At 49.6% G+C, this 16,217-nt stretch overlaps 6 protein-coding genes across 6 annotated transcripts; 5 read left to right on the top strand and 1 right to left on the bottom strand.

Moving 5' to 3' along the window:
* Nucleotides 1-226: 226 nt before the first annotated feature.
* ALT_2062 (kinetochore protein Sos7) lies at nucleotides 227-1,225 on the bottom strand (the record flags this gene model as incomplete). Its single annotated transcript, XM_089599251.1, has 3 exons — nucleotides 227-609; nucleotides 705-924; nucleotides 1,004-1,225. 3 exons carry the CDS (start codon nucleotides 1,223-1,225, stop codon nucleotides 227-229), a joined length of 825 nt encoding a protein of 274 aa, XP_089456397.1.
* Nucleotides 1,226-1,648: 423 nt separating this feature from the next.
* On the top strand, nucleotides 1,649-2,986 carry ALT_2061 (uncharacterized protein; the record flags this gene model as incomplete). The annotated part of the gene is made up of 4 exons (XM_089599250.1): nucleotides 1,649-1,779; nucleotides 1,843-2,018; nucleotides 2,071-2,438; nucleotides 2,504-2,986. The coding sequence occupies 4 exons, from the start codon at nucleotides 1,649-1,651 to the stop codon at nucleotides 2,984-2,986; spliced, it is 1,158 nt and encodes a 385-aa protein (XP_089456396.1).
* A 723-nt stretch (nucleotides 2,987-3,709) lies between these two features.
* ALT_2060 (DOPA 4,5-dioxygenase family protein) lies at nucleotides 3,710-4,517 on the top strand (the record flags this gene model as incomplete). The annotated part of the gene is made up of 4 exons (XM_033557923.2): nucleotides 3,710-3,780; nucleotides 3,867-3,999; nucleotides 4,059-4,116; nucleotides 4,204-4,517. The coding sequence occupies 4 exons, from the start codon at nucleotides 3,710-3,712 to the stop codon at nucleotides 4,515-4,517; spliced, it is 576 nt and encodes a 191-aa protein (XP_033413814.1).
* Nucleotides 4,518-5,366: 849 nt separating this feature from the next.
* Nucleotides 5,367-6,631, top strand: ALT_2059 (putative vacuolar protein sorting-associated protein TDA6; the record flags this gene model as incomplete). The annotated part of the gene is made up of 5 exons (XM_033557924.1): nucleotides 5,367-5,490; nucleotides 5,545-5,875; nucleotides 5,931-5,987; nucleotides 6,040-6,201; nucleotides 6,274-6,631. The coding sequence occupies 5 exons, from the start codon at nucleotides 5,367-5,369 to the stop codon at nucleotides 6,629-6,631; spliced, it is 1,032 nt and encodes a 343-aa protein (XP_033413815.1).
* A 2,616-nt stretch (nucleotides 6,632-9,247) lies between these two features.
* Nucleotides 9,248-10,968, top strand: aspE (septin; the record flags this gene model as incomplete). Its single annotated transcript, XM_033557925.2, has 2 exons — nucleotides 9,248-9,774; nucleotides 9,834-10,968. The coding sequence occupies 2 exons, from the start codon at nucleotides 9,248-9,250 to the stop codon at nucleotides 10,966-10,968; spliced, it is 1,662 nt and encodes a 553-aa protein (XP_033413816.2).
* A 1,712-nt stretch (nucleotides 10,969-12,680) lies between these two features.
* anxc4 (annexin ANXC4) lies at nucleotides 12,681-15,405 on the top strand (the record flags this gene model as incomplete). The annotated part of the gene is made up of 2 exons (XM_033557926.1): nucleotides 12,681-15,029; nucleotides 15,094-15,405. 2 exons carry the CDS (start codon nucleotides 12,681-12,683, stop codon nucleotides 15,403-15,405), a joined length of 2,661 nt encoding a protein of 886 aa, XP_033413817.1.
* Nucleotides 15,406-16,217: the final 812 nt, after the last annotated feature.

Below are 16,217 nucleotides of genomic sequence, written 5' to 3'. Positions count from 1 at the left end.
AATCAAAAATCATGAGGGGTTCCATGGTGTCTGCAGCATAGCGTATCATGTTGTATGATCATGCACGTCAATGAATTAGATAGCCTACGGGCTTCATTTCGAGACCCAATTTGTACCATTGTGCTGTAAATTTAGATACCACCGCTTTCGCCTATATACACCCGAATTGTGGAATGGCGACGCCCCCATAATACAAATCCAGTCATCAATCATCGGGCCTGCTGTCTCATCCCTCAACACCCACCAGACTTTTCAGTGTTTCCTCTGCGCTCCTGTACCACCTGCCCAACTCTTCGAGGCCGTCGCTCTTGCCTTCCTGTTTCATTCTCTGTGCCTCCCGTGCTTGTGCGGTTGCTTCGCTCCTGCGTCTTTCTAATACACTCAATTCTCTTTCCATTGCTTCGGCTTCTCTTGTCTTGCGTGGCAGAGCATTCTGTACTGCCGCAAGTTGCCGATTTAATGCTGCAAGTTCCGCCTCGCGCTCGGCCAAGAGAGACAGCGTCGCTGGCAGTGGAAGGTTCTGGGAAGATGACGTGCCCATCGTGGCGACCTGTTTCGCACGCAGTCCGGCAATCGTGGATTCAAGGTTCTCTATCGATTCTGGGAGTGCTGAAAGTTGTGTCATCTGTAGTTGCACTTTTTTGTATCCTGTAGCAAATAATACTTAGCGCCGCTTCGTGCCATAATGGGCGAAAGGCACTCACGACTCGCCAGATCCCGACCCATCTTCTCCATATCTTCAATCATGATCCTAACTTCTTCCTTGCGCGACTTGAGCTCAGCTTTCACCTCTGCTAACTGCGCTTCCAAGTCTACGTTCTCATTGTGTCCGACGATCAGGGGAGGATCGCCCACGATTGCTCGCAGGAACTTTTCTTTTGTTACTTGCTCAACATAGGAAAAGCGCAATTTCGAGAAGAGTTCCTTCTCATACAAGTCAGAGAGAATATATAATGAGGATATAGCATATGCAGTGGTGAAAGTCCACTTATCTTATCCGTACCTTGTAGTGTGTCAAATCTGCTTGCAGGGAAGCAGGTGTGGGGCTATCGATGGCCGAAACGTCAGAGGTACGCTTTGACGGCGACGAATTGGATTTTTCGGCATCTGAAGCAGAGATAGGTTCGCTTATGCGTATGATGGCGAGACGAGTCTTCAGGTCGCCATTCTCTTGCTCCAACTGTCGGAGCTGTTCGAGTGTTTCAGCGGGGCTCTGGTCGGTCATCTTCAGGCGGTCTCTTTTCAATGAGGTACGTTTGGCAGCGATATGCGTGAATCCTATGTTTAAGCCCTGAGTTGGAATATCAAAGACTTCTATGCCTGAAAATCCCAGGTATCTGCAGAACGCGTTGGCTGGTAGATAACGGAAAAGTAAACAAAAGCTTATCGGACGATCCTGAGGGATACCGCTTTGATTGCCGTCTAGCGCGGCTTCCCCAGCCAGTGGTGAAGTCACCGCCTCACTTTATTTGGCACTGGCCATGAGCGGATAGTCTTCAATATTTCGTCAATTCACTCAGTTTATGTCTCTTTTCTCGTATGAATGATGTCGCGAAGTCTGTCTGCTGGCTAATTCTTGAATTTTGAAGGAGCTACCTCCATTGCCCACTTGGGCGCAATTGCCGCTGTCCTTTCTTCGCCCGCAATCATGCCTTCCAACACTGGAGAAACGAACGACGAACTGAGCAACGACTATGTTGCGGAAGTATTAGCCAAGGAGGCCCGTGACAGCTCGATGAAATATTCGGCTCAAGGACTGGGTGCTTATTTGCCTAGAAGGTACGATATTTGATGTGGAGTTGCACTGTGATCAGCGTTGTGTTGATGTATGTCGCCTCGCAGGCCTACAGGTGCAGCTCCTAAACCGAATACGAGATTTCTACGCAATATCATAAAGGAAACCGACAGTCATAACGCTGCATTGAAGCGGAAGGAAGAAAGGGAAGCCAGGGAACGAATGCGACAATTACGGGGCCAAGCTTCGTCTTCCTCTGCGAATGATGCCAAAGAACGCGACCGTCATCGATCCCGGCACCTGTTGGACAACTTGGACTCGCTAGGAGACACAAGAGGAAGCCGGGAATCAAGGCATCGCCCTCATAGGAGAAGCCATAGGAGTCGTTCAGCTTCCTCGGACAGAGATCGGTCCCGCAGACACCGACGAACCCATCGATCTGACGACAATGGTGAAAGGCGTCATCGATCTTCAAGGAAAGAACATCGCCGCCGCTCATACTCACGAAGCCGCTCTCCACGAGATGATCATGCCTCGAATTCTCGCGATCGCTACAGACAACGTCGACGCACGGTCTCATTGTCGCCCTCTCGCAGCCCATCACCAGACAGACACAGGGGTCGGAAAGGTAGAGAGCATACAAGATACAACACTCGCCGCAGCTCACTCGATGGTCGCACGACACGTGAACACACCACAGCACGTGAGAGAGGACGGACACCATCTCCTCCGAGAAAAGAGTCTGGGTTTGAGTCTGATCCACTCGAGGATTTGGTGGGACCACTTCCTCCTAGGCATGATGTCGACAGCGATTCGGGAGCGATTCGCTCTCGGGGTCGGGGCGCCTATAAAGCCAACTTGAGCAATATCGACGCTCACTTTGCTCCCGACTACGATCCTACGCTGGACGTCCACATGGAAGATGACGATCAAGATCAGGGAAAAGGGCCATCCCGACGTCCTGTTGCAGGCCTTACCACAGAGGAAGATGATTGGGAGCTCGCCCTCGAGGCGCTTCGCGACCGTGCTCGTTGGAAGCAAAAGGGTGCGGAAAGACTACGAGAAGCGGGCTTCAATGATGATGTGGTTGATCGATGGAAGAGTACTTCTAGTAAAACAGCCACAGGCGGTGGTGATGATGAAGGCAGACTTGAAGACGTGAAGTGGTCAAAGAAAGGCGAGGGTCGTGAATGGGATCGGGGAAAGTTTGTCAACGATGATGGACATATCGATGTCAAGGCTTCGTGGTAGCATTCTTTACAGGAAAAGGGTTCTATTCAGCAACCGGAGTATGGGGGCTGGAGTATTTCTGAGTGGGTATGGGATGCATACATCCAAGCCGGGCGTTATGGACAAGGTAGCTCGTTCAGTATGATTAAGAACATGAATTTAAGCAGTGAGCCTCCTTTACTTGGGACTGTAGTTGTCGTGGTCACCTGTCAGAAGATATTATGATCGCATTCAGCAAATTGTGGGCATACGAGCTCACAATGACAAACATAACATCATATTATTGAGCCTGACCATATAGGAGTCGCAGATATTTATCTTACTAACATGCAAAGAAAAATCAATGTAACTTCTGAAACATTTTCTCCAGCTGTGCTCCTAATCTCCACCCACCTGGCAAGGTAAGTGTTGATTCCGCGGCTTTGTCAGAGTGCGGAATTACTGACAACAGAAGGATTACTTTCTACCTACCAGGGATATTGCACCATATTTCTCAATCATGGCTTTCAAATTTCTAAGAATCGGTCAATCAGAATTGTCAATCATCATATGCCCGTCATATTTCTGAGAATTGCATGGTCAAGTGTGGAACCTTCACCTCTCTTAGATATATAACCACCTCGGTCCTGTCGTTTTGTTTCAACACCAGATCTTTGACTGACTCGCGCAAACTTTTGAATGAACAAATCAAAGAACATTTACACACAGTTACTCATTTGAATCTCTTTATCATCTTGACGAGCAATGACGGACCAATTCGCTTTCTCATACCCGTCTCCACTCGAGGGCTATGAAAACCTCGAACCACTGACAGAGTAAGGCTCCGGCTCTTCGGAGGATTTGAGTCCAGGTCGAATACTGCATAAGACACGAGGCAGGGAAACTAACTAGACTATGATAGTGAAAAGACAGAGGATGGAAAGTCCCTCAAGAACCCCCAGCATGGAATCTTAAGTAAAGCATACGAGGAATTCCCCGACCCTCTCGCTAAAGATCGCCGTGGAGGTTTTGATATCCATATATATCACTTTCAGGTTAGGAATCCTTCGAAATATTGATGACTTCTTCGGCCATAACTGATCTCCCGAATTAGAACAATCCAGACCAAGTCGCATACGCCAGAGCTCTACATGAAAGAATCAGACGCGAATGTAAGGGCGATTCTCCCCTGGCATCCAGTTTCTGCGAATATCCGGTTACCTCCAAGCCAAAGAACGGGAATGACTGACAGTATGCAGTCCCTGAGCTTCGGATTTACACCTTCTTCGACAGGCCAGTAGGACCTCATCCAGTTGCCATGTTCGAAGTCAACGTATTCACACCTGCCCAGTTCGGTGCGTTTGTACCTTGGCTAGTTATCAATAGGGGGCCGTTGAGCGCCTTGATCCACCCGAACACGGTCGATTCAGAGGAAGAACGGAATCATACGCAACGTGCTACATGGCTCGGAGAGAGGATTCCGTTAGATCTGCGGGTATTCAAGCTGATGAAAGAGGAGAAGAAGAAGAAGAAGAAAGAGCTGGAGGCTGTGCAGGACGCTGGAAAGGTATAGATCGATATCCTCATGTTGATCTGTAAATATGGGAACAATTCAGTGAACTGAACGGCCAGGAAAGCCGACCTCACGGACACGATAATTGTGTCGAGCTGTTGTAGAACTGTTTGCAGGGCTATTTACGTTGTGAATACCAAAAGCAAAGGCGTTATAGTAACTGCCTGTTAATATCGCTTGGGTTGAGTCGAAGATTAACCTGAATTAGAAGGCGCCGAAATGGTGAGTGAAACCCTGTAATACAACCCTTACCTTTCTGAGAATAAATGGTCATCTGGCAAGCTTATCTGATGACTTGAGTGGCGGCGACGGTAACTACTGACTCAAGCATCCCACAATCAATCAGCCGTCTTGACCAACAATATCACAGGATCCTTACAATGTAACCCGAGGCCAGCGTGACTGGACGATCACAAACAACCTGGTATTGGTTGGAATTCTTGACTGCATCACCCGCACCATGCTTATTTACGCTCTGGAATGACCCCTCATAGCCACTTATTCACTCAAGCCATGTACGGACGAACTGTAGCTGCAGCTCAGATCGTCTGGTCTTCACACGAGGTTGATTGGATTGTTCCTGGTTGCTCTCATGGTCTGTCAGCTGCAGCAGAATCTGACTCTAGCTTCAACTGCAGCGTGAAATAATATGTACTCTAGATTTGAGAGGTGGCCAGGATGGCGAATTCCTGAGGACTGATGATCATTCAGCCCTGGCTTCTCAGCACCCATTCTAACTTATAAATTGCCTGCCGTTCATCACTATCCTCTCTGAAATGATTTTGAACCGATGGCTGGATATTGCGCACAATTTAGGCTTAGACCGTTGATTGCCTCTGTCTTACCAATATGCGGGCTCTATGGGCGTTAGAGGCTTTTGCGTGGAATATGCTACAGCCGGCAGTCGCCACCGCAGATACTGTTATGAAAGATCTCGCGGCAACAAACATACCGAGCTTTGTGCTGGAATATGGTGCGTGTGTTTGCAGCAATCGAACATGATCTTCGAATTCTGACAATGGCGTAGCGCCTCTTGTATGGCTGCATAGCCAAGATCCGTACATGCCGTCCGACATTGGGCAGCAAGTTGTACATACTACGCCAATGGTTGACCATAAACCCATCCAAGGGGTCCAGTCACCCTTGACTCTTGACAACCTCGACATCTTGAACAGTCTGGGCAACACAAGCGTTTACTTGACATCCCAGGAAGGTATTAACGCTTCTCCGCAGCCAGCGTGGTTCAAGGGCACTGCTCCAGATCAACAGGGAAAGACGAACGGCGCCGTCTCCTCAACGATTATTATTCGTGATCACAACAATGGGACGGTAGATGCCTTTTATTTTTACTTCTATGCGTAAGTCATGGCCGGTATGTTCGGTGATGATTGTGGCAGACTCATGAATCAAAAGGTACAACGAAGGAAACACTGTCCTGAGTATGGAATTTGGTGACCACGTCGGGGACTGGTATGTCGAGCCGGAGGAGCATCAGCATTTGTGCACAGCTCATCAAATATAGGGAGCACAATATGATTCGATTTTCGAATGGGAGCCCCCAAGCGATTTGGTATAGTCAGCATGCTGGAGGACAAGCCTTTACGTACGACGCAACTGAGAAACAAGGCAAGCGGCCATATGCATACTCGGCAAAAGGCACGCACGCTGTTTACGTTATGGCGGGGTGAGTACTCCGTAGACCGACGCATAACCTTGATGATGACGGCGCGTGCTAAGGAGTGTGAACCGTGCGCAGCGATCATGACCATACGATTCCCCATCTCAATCTCCCCGCCGGATTTGTTGTTGACCATACCGACCGTGGTTTGCTATGGGATCCCATACTGAGCGCCTATGCGTATAGCTATGATGCCGACAGCAGGACCTTTCGGCCTTATGAGCCCAGTTATCCTGTTAACTGGTTGAACTACAATGGTCAGTGGGGAGATGATGCATTGCCGGGTGGGCCTGAGCTATTTGGTCAGAAGAAGTACAGCGGGGGACCAAATGGACCGAAATTCAAGAAGCTTGTTCGCGACAAAGTGTGTCCGGACGACCCATGCATCGTCATCCCATTTCGAGTATGGAGAACAGCATCGGTAGAGCAAGAGTGATCGGTAATGCAAGGGAAATGCGGGATGTAAAGCTTGATAACTGTGGAGACAAAGAGTTGAAGCTTTCAGGGCCCATTACTATGGCACGGTGGAGGCTGTGTTGGCCAAGATTGTGATTGCACAAGTCCCAAGACATTTCACTTGTATTACGTCCCAGAGTATATAGTAGTAGAATGGGCATTGCATAGAAAAAAAGGTGAAACCATGAGAAGTGAGCATGCTTTACTTACGGAGATTGAGACTGAATATCATTTGTGGAGCAGATAGTTCGCCGTTTGTATATTTACCGCTAGGTATGATCGATCGTTCGACATCAGGGACACTCAGGGGATCTGGAACTGACTTACACCTGAAGTGCAATTGCGCGAACTGGGAATGTGCGGCTTTCACAGTCCGAACGATATGCTTCTTTGAGTATTACTCATCGCTTTGGAAGAAATTTCGATGTCAGTTGCATTGTGGTTTTTATGGTCAACGGTAATGCATAATTAGGTATTTTTCAAAGGGCGGCGGGAGCAGTGAGCATTATTGTCCAAGCTCGTAAATGGAATTCCCATCACCGCTTGATCAAATACACGAGGCCTTAAAGCCTAAGGCCGCATGAGGAACCTTTGTTGTTCCGGCCCGAGACTAGAGTCAAAATCATGGAGGGGTTTGGAGTTCCAGGACAGATCATAATAATAGTACGGAGTAACCTTCCTCAGAGACTAGAAAGGTGGAGAGCTCTGCACCACGTGACCCCATATCTCCCGGCTGTTCCTTCCTGGATTGCGTGGTTTCTTGGCAAGCTAAACCAGACAAGGCAATGACCCCTGACTAAGTAAATACAGCAAGTAAAAATCAGACCCAGACAAAGCCTAGATAGTCAACAATGTCCGCCTCTGATGGATCAACCTGCATGAACGTTGGTGATGTGGGTGCATCAAGGAGAGATTAAGTATCCTTGGTGGCTCGTCACAACAGAGCTTTTCATACGGAGTACTTCTGATGTAATGGAGCCTTCATGAAAACAATGGGTCATTTTCAGGTGTTATTTCATACTCGACTGCCGTGGCCCCTGAATGTTCCCAAATGCCCTTGTGCTGGTGAATGCTACCTAGTCTAGTTAGCCACGAATGAAATTGCTCAGTCAAAGTGCCCCTCCGTAAAGCAAGCTAAAGCTTTAGCAGTTCAGCCACTAAGACCGAAGACGAGGGTGACCACGAGTCCAGGACCAGTAACGGAACCTAATTCTTAGCCAGTAGGTTCGTCGGAGTGGGGAGGGCTCGAAAGTCGAGCCCCTGGAGAGATTATTGTTTGCTAGGTATCTACTGCCCCTGAATCTAGTCGAGCTCAAAAGTTCCTCAATGACATTAGCTGGTTGAAAGGGAGAGAGAAAAGTAAAAAACTACAGTAAGACGCGCTGGACAACCAAAGGGCTTATCTAGAGGATGATTGAAGAAGTAAATGTAGAGTAACAATGGCAAGCTTTGTACATACTTGTAGAGCAAAATCCAAGAGTTCTGAACTGGACAAAAGAGGAACGGATAGGTAACTGTCTAAGGCAGGAGCCTTTTTGGTGAGAAGAGACTGTTATCGCGCTCTGTTCTTTTGGGCTGATCATCATCAGTCTGGGGCGCCGTCGATTTGCTCCATCTCAATTCATTCTTGTCCTGTAAACCTCCTTTCTCTTTTCTATCCGTCCAACCCTCTTTCTTTCTCTTGGATCTTTCTTTTCTATCCAAGCGCCGCATCAGTCGGACGCTGTGAGCAGGTATCATCCGCTTCGTTTTGACCTCAAGGAAGGCACAACAAAACGAAGGAAAAAGTCCAAAAAAAAAGAAAAAATCAAAAGGAAAACTTGGAGATTAAAGGAGGAAGCTTCATCAGCAGAATCCGGAATCTCTTGTTAAGACTTACAATCGCTTTTTTCTACATATTTTCCCTCCAGCAGAGACTTGGGGCTGGTTCCGACAAAACACTCGCTGGGCTGGTGGACGTCATTTAAAATCAGACCCTCCTGATCCCTACTCAGTTGGGTTTCTTATCATTCATTCATTCGTTTCTCGGAGGCGTGTATCTTGGCTCTCAGAGAATTCCGACCAGCGCATCCTGTCTCTGACCTGGCACTGCTTTTAGAGACGCCATTTCACCGGCCTGTACTCCGTATTGTTTACGACAAATTTTTCTGCAAGGCAAGAGACGTCGACAAGAACGTGCCAAAATCAATTTCCCACGTGGGGTAATACGCACTGGTACGCTAATTACAGAGTCAATTGGCACCAAATTGATACAAGGTCAGTGACGTCGGTCTGAAATAGGAGTAAAAATGTTCGATAAATTCAAAGGATGAACCAACAACTTCCTATCGTGTAGCAGAAGCGCGATTCTGATGATTGCTCTGGCTGACTTGCATACAGCATCTACTCTGCAGGCGCCTCTGCAGTTTTAACACATCTAAAATTACATCAGGGACAAACCACTGTCATTCTGAAGTAACATAAAGAGGGTTGGTGAAACGTCCCACTATTGGTGAGAAGTTCTATATCTGAGACACTCCTCATTCACAGATTCCCCACTTTTCAACTGAATCACAGCCTGTCAGTGATCTTTAGGAAGAGATTAACACCAATAAGAATGGCAACCGCGTCGAGACCCCGGACTCCTGCGCAGACTCAGCCTTCCTCAGACACACTTTCTCCCATCACAGAGAACGGTAACGGTCATCTCAAGGATCAACGTCGCGCATCATCTCTAGGTTTTCTTCGTCGTGCAAAGTCAACTGAGCCGCTGAGTGAAAGAAAACCGTCCGGAAGCAGAAGCAAAAAAAGAACGCAGGCGCAGGAGGAGGAGCTTCGCCGTCAACGCGAGTCCATGCCACAATTCCCTCCTCGTCTGCCCGACCTGGCACCGACGCCGGTCATCGAGACTTTTGGGGGCGACGGACAGCACGACAGCGTTCCCACTCCGTCGAAAGAGACAATTGCTTCTCATCATAACCTTGCCATTCGCAGCAATATGAATACATCTGCAGAGGCAGTTGATCCTTACGCGCGTACGGAGAGTATGACACACCGTGGACGTTACAGCTATGCGAGCAGTGCTGTCAGTACGGTCAACAACCCGCGCAGGATGCGGAGGCGCAAGGACCCGACACCCTACAAGTGAGTCACAACATCACATGAAAAGGGGATGTGGAAATATGTGCTCACATTTTGAGTAGTGTCCTTGTCATCGGTGCTCGCAACTCGGGCAAGACCTCGTTCTTGAATTTTCTCAGGAAATCTTTAACTATGCCGCCACACAAGCATCCCATTCGATCTCCAGAAGAAATCGAAGCATACGAACGCCACTCACCTGCCAACGAAGGCTTCACCTCTCACTACCTTGAAACCGAGATTGACGGTGAGCGTGTGGGTCTGACCCTGTGGGACTCTCAGGGACTGGAAAAGAATATTGTGGACATCCAACTGCGCGGTGTCACCGGATTCCTGGAGAGCAAATTCGAAGAGACCTTGCGCGAGGAGACGAAAGTGATTCGGTCTCCCGGCTTCCGGGATACACATATCCATTGCACTTTCTTGCTTCTTGATCCTGTGCGCCTGGATGAGAACATCGCTGCCGCTGAACGCGCTTCCCAAGGAACGTCCAAAGCCACAGATACGCCAGTGATTGGAGTTTTGGATGAGTTCCTCGATATTCAAGTTCTACGGACTGTCTTGGGGAAGACCACTGTTGTTCCTGTCATCAGCAAGGCCGATACAATCACCACAGCGCACATGAGCTATTTGAAGAAGGCGGTTTGGCAGAGCTTAAAGAAGGCGAACATTGACCCTCTCGAAATTTTGACTCTGGAGGATCAGGAAGAATATACGTCTTCAGAAAGCGCCGACGAGGATGAGGAGGGAACTGACGCGGACGACAACGCCAATGAGGAGCACAAGGCGGAATCGGACCCTGTCGATAAGGGCAAAGCTGAGGCCTCCACTCCAAGCTCACCGTCGCAGCGAAGCGAACAGACAATTCAGTCCTCAGGATCTCAAGCCGCCTCTCAATATCTTCCGTTCTCAATTCTATCCCCGGACCCTCACTCCCTCGAAGCTGGGGACGAGCCAGTTGGTCGCAAATTTCCCTGGGGTTTCGCTAATCCGTACGACCCCGCACACTGCGATTTTGTGAAGCTCAAGGACTCTGTTTTCACCGACTGGCGCACCGAACTCCGGGAAGCCAGTCGTGTTGTTTGGTATGAGCGTTGGAGGACCAGCCGTCTGAACCGCAACGGTATCTCCGCCTCGCCGATGCAAAAGATTTACAGTGGGCGAATGGGTCCCTCCCATGACGGCCGCCGGACACGGTAGGAACTTGGAGTTTGCAGCTCTGATTCGTACCTTTGAACAGTCATTCAATTTCTCACCTCGTTGGGAAACGAGCTGAGGTTTCGGCACACACCTCGATCCGCTTATTTGCATCCTTTGGTGGGTTGGAGTGTGATAAGCTATCAAATGTCCACTTGACTTGCAATTTTTATTTCTTGGCAAATGTATTCATTTCTTTCTCTTTCTGTTCTCTACAGGTCTCGACAATTGCCATCGGTTGGGACACCTTGTGTGATGTCTTCCTCGCACACTGAACTGTTTGAGTTTCGCAGATGGAGCGAATTTATTCGTCTCCGTCTCAGAATCAGTCGTTCAGAGCCCCGAGATTGGGATGAGCAGCATTGCAGTAGCTCATCTGGATACAAACCACAATGTCGTTTACTTTCTCCTGCTCTACCATTTGCAGCCAATTTCTGCCTTTTCTTTATACCACTTGCGTGTTTTCTGTGATATCACTTTTGATGACCTGGTACCTTGTGATTCCGAATACGAGCGGTGTACCGAATACCACGAGCATATGGCGCCATCATGCTTGTTTCTTTCTTTCCAGATCTGGTTGTCAATCCTCCCAGACGGTGTATTTCCGCTTCCCCTTTGAATCAGAACTAGTTTCTCTTCACACCATTTTTCTTGATTCATAACGTTTGGCTAGCTGATCTTCTATTCTTTGTCTCCCTTCTATAACCTCGCGCCATCAATGGTAGGCCTTCTTGGCACCGTATTCGGATGAAGTTGATATTCATAAAATTCTATGATGTCGGAATTCAAGAGATATTACTACTAGTCCTTCACTTCGCACTCCTGACGGAACCAGAACTGTGGATGGCAAGGCTGAAGAAAAAGCTCAATTTGGCCAACCTGCCCAGAACTTCATCGCCCTTTTCGTAGACCAATCAGTCTCCCTTGAGCAGGTAAGATCGGTACTTAGATACGAATCATACGAGGCACTTGACTGCAAGAGGCGTCGTTTGACTCAAGTCCAACTGTGGGCCATTTTCTGGCACCGTAATTGGTGTGCATTGCGGGTTGAATGATCTGGAGTTCATTTCAATTCGTTGCAGCTGGAGGGGCATTCTCCGTTATCTGCTGCATACTACTGCACACATCCTGGCGCCTTCATCAGAGACAGGGAAGTACAGCTGAGCTTCAGCGAAGAGTGCGGCTCAAACTTAAGAGGCAGCGCAAGACGAGCGCGTATCTCTTAGCAGTAATTGAGATATTGGAAATAGGAAGAGAGATTTTGATGTTCGTCTCTTTTCTTGACCTTCATCGCAGAGCATGCTTATCGAATTGTAACCAGCCCCGCGAATTCCAACACGGGACGAGACCACCTCGAGCTCTTGTGCGTGAGATTCCTACCATTCTTAGCTTCAACCTGTTCAGCTGGACTTTGGCGCGACCGCCGATGATCACAGTAGAATTCAGCCTCGGGCCAGTAACAAAAAGAAAGCGGTTCGCTCGAGTCGCTTATGGGTTCTGAGTCTCTGACCGGTCTTTCTTCTGTTCTCTCTTTCTCACATTTCTAATCTGCTTACCCTCCTTTCACTGATTTGTAGACCTTGACTCTTTCGATTCTTTCGCCTATATTTCCACCTGATTGCTTCGTTATTCTCTGTCCTGTTGCTATTCTATATCCTTTGAGCTTCCGATTGTCTTGCGGTTATAATTGGGTTCTCGCAGCGTCACTCGAAACCATGTCACTGCAAGTCAATGACCCACGGTCGCGTGGCCGCTCCAAGTCTCCGAGCGGGCGCATCCGCGATCGTTCCAAATCTCGCGACAGCCGACTACCCTCTACCGCTCCCGACACTGCGAGGTCATCGGAGAGAAACTACCTCGCCACCGATGCGAGGGACGACCATCTGCGGTCGAGATCCCGCGGCCCCAGAGACAGCAACACTTCAATCGCTAGTCATCGCAGCCGTTCTCGATACGATGCCTCAGACTCAGCATCAGAACGGGATGATCGCAAGGACAAATATCTGCGCAGCGAGCGACGTCGCGATCACTACTACCAATCGGACTCGGGGGAAATCAAGACTGCAAAGCGCGATGACAGAAAGGGCTATGCGCGGTCGCCAAACCTTCGACCAGTGAGGTACGAGAGTCCCTCGGATGATTCCTACTCGGACTCGGACGATGAGGCGCTGGCCTACGGCGATGCCCCTAGCGATCTGGAGCGTGATTTCTACGGATACAGAAAGCCAGCGCGTGCGCCCTCGCCTCGTGTAGATGGTCCAGTCATGTCTGGGGCGCTCAATGGCGCTCCTTCTGCCAAGCAGGATTCGTCTCGTTCCCGTCATGCTTCAGATGAGGACATTCCCGGCCATCATCCCAGTTATGCCAGACCAGGACAGTTCCAGTATTCCATGCCGTCACAGTATGGCCAATTCCAGCCCAGCTATCCTCCGACGTCATCTGCAACGCAGTCAAATTGGGCCCCCATTCCAGAGTGCGAACGACCGGGCTTCGTGCCGCCGTCGTCGCAGGCCGAGACGCAATCCATCCCAGGCGCATTTCCGCAACCTGTGTCGACCTACCCTGAGATGACCGGTGCGCCTATTGCTCCCGGCTTTCCGATGCCTCAATATGCCAATATAGGGCAGCAGAATCCATACGCGGCTCCCAACGGTCGTCCGCTTTCAGTCTCCAATGCTTACGCTCCGGCCGTCAGCTCTCCGACTCATCAGCGCGCTTTATCAAGCGATGCAAATACGCATCCAGCTTACGCTAATCCTGCACCTTTTCAGTACGCCCATATCGATCCAAATGTGAAATATGGCTCCAAGAATGGCGCAGTGCCGTATAAGTATTCTACGACACCCCAGTTCTCCAAACCGAGTGAAGCTCCGACAGCCGAACCCCAACCTACTAGGGCCAAATACTCTGCAGTTCCACAATTTCAGAAGCCAGCCACGACCACTCGTCAGGAGAATGAACAACGCTTTATCGAGATAACGCCCGGGAATCGGACCACGGGCCGCCCCGCCAGTCATTCTGTCTCCTCTGCGAACAACCTTTCAGTCGCGGGGGCTGACCCAAATTTTCGACCTGCAAGCCCCATGCTAGAGCCTTATAAGGGCACATATCAATCCATATCTCCAATGCCGTCGCCTATTGTGATCCCATCCAAGTTCGACGACGACATCTCTGACTTTGAGCCACTTGACGGAAGCTCAGACGCGGACGGGAGGAGGAAACACTCGCGAAAGAAGTCCAAGGATGAAAGGGATCGCAAAGAGCTGAAGCCCGAACGCGCTAAACGTGACAGCAGCCGGGTTCGTCACGGCCGACATGAATCTCAAGACCAGGCAGTGGTGTTGATCTCACCAAGCAGTGTCCGGAAGAAGGTCACATTTTATGACCCCGCTCCGGACGCGATTACCATGCAGGAGGCTTTGTCGCACACCATCAATATTGATACCAAGGCTCTCATTCGTGTGCTGCCTCACCTATCCAGCGAGGAAATGCTCGACTTGCGCAAGGAATACAAGAGTCACGTGAAGCTACAGGGCAAAGGCATTAATATGGCCAAACATATCCGGCTCAAGCTGGGCAACAGTGCGTTTGGGAAAGTATGCTACGCAACCGCCCTGGGCCGCTGGGAGTCGGAAGCGTACTGGGCCAACTGCTACTACCAGTCTAGCACCTCGCGGCGGGAACTCCTCATCGAGTCTCTGATGGGTCGCAGCAACAGCGACATCCGCGAGATCAAGGAATGTTTCCGTGACTCACGGTACTTGGACAGCCTGGAAAAGTGCATGAAGGCGGAACTCAAGGCGGACAAGTTTCGAGTCGCGGTGCTGCTTGCCCTCGAGGAAACACGGCAGAGTGAGCGTGAGCCCATCGACGCGAATCTGGTCCAGCGCGACGTTCGGGACTTGTATGGGGCCCTGATGTCACGGCACGGGGGCGAGACCGCAATGATCTACATTATTGTACGACGAAGCGACGCACACTTGCGGGAGGTGCTCCGCGCCTATGAGAAGATCTACAACCAAAACTTTGCTCGAGCAATGATTGCCAAGTCGCAGAATCTTGTGGTACGTATCTCCACTTTTAGTTACCCGAGTACTTCTCATGATCTTCTAACTTGGTTAATGACAGGGTGAAACACTGGCGCATATTCTCAACGGGGCCATCAACCGACCCATGCGCGATGCTCTGCTGTTGCACCAAGCCCTCCGGGAGACTCGCTCGGGCAAGGAGCGGTCCGAACTTCTGATCTCCCGGTTGGTCCGTTTGCACTGGGAGCCGCGGCACCTGGAACAGGTTAAGAACGAGTATCGTCGGCGCTATGGGGAGCGGCTTGAGGAGGCGATTGCCGAGGAAATCCTGCCGTCGCCCGGAGGAAGCGAATGGGGCGAGTTCTGTATTGAGTTGGCGCGCAGCTCGAAGACTATTACTGGACGCGGGTGACATTTCTTTCATGCTTAACGATTTCGGGTTATGAGTTATGCGTCATGAGTTGCTTGGATTTACGACACGGGAATGGTGTTATATCCTCTTGGCGTTGGTTGATTTATGGATCAGGCAAGATAATCACATAAAATTTTTCTCCAGGGTGGATGCATGCTTGACAGGGGTACACTAGGTACGGAGCACTTGCTGTAAACATCCTGAAAGCGAAGACTAAGTTACTGACCCCTAGCGGCTTAGTCACAGCTGAACATCAACCTTAAGTTCTTAACTAGGCGGTCGCCTCCTAAAGCCAATAGGGGATTGCCGAAGCCGAATTGTCGATTTTCAAAAAGGACAAGTGCTTGAAAAAGTGAATATGTAGTATCTACAGAGTAAGTCTGCGAGTTGAATGAATATCCCTTCCACTGATTCGGTAGGTAGAGTCTCACTCTCATCCCAATAGCATAGCGAAGGCTTCCGTGATGAATGCAGGCGAGGTATCTTTGCGGGGCGTGGTCAATCAGAAGAGAAAAACCAGTACTCCGTAGTCCTGCGCAGAGATTCCGACGGTAGAACGATGTGACTATTGAACTGAATTCTCAAGCCAGGAATCTGCGTGTTTGCGTTTTGACTAGGGTGGGTTTAGTGGCTGAGCTCTGAGATACATAAGGTGGTATTCACAGATAGTCTCCTTGGAAAATGCAAGGGGTATTGGTGCGAACAGAATCAGTGGTTGTATTTACTCTGTACCTGCGTCGAATAGGGCTCCTCCACGCTGCTGTGAAACCTACTTTAGATCCAGATATTTATCTTCATTTGCTCAGCTCTGA

Source organism: Aspergillus lentulus, assembly GCF_001445615.1.
Source record: "Aspergillus lentulus DNA, contig: Alt04, strain: IFM 54703, whole genome shotgun sequence".
In the NCBI taxonomy this organism is placed as follows: domain Eukaryota; kingdom Fungi; phylum Ascomycota; class Eurotiomycetes; order Eurotiales; family Aspergillaceae; genus Aspergillus; species Aspergillus lentulus.
Note: the sequence above shows the minus strand (reverse complement) of the source record. Positions and strands in the feature narration are given on the sequence as shown.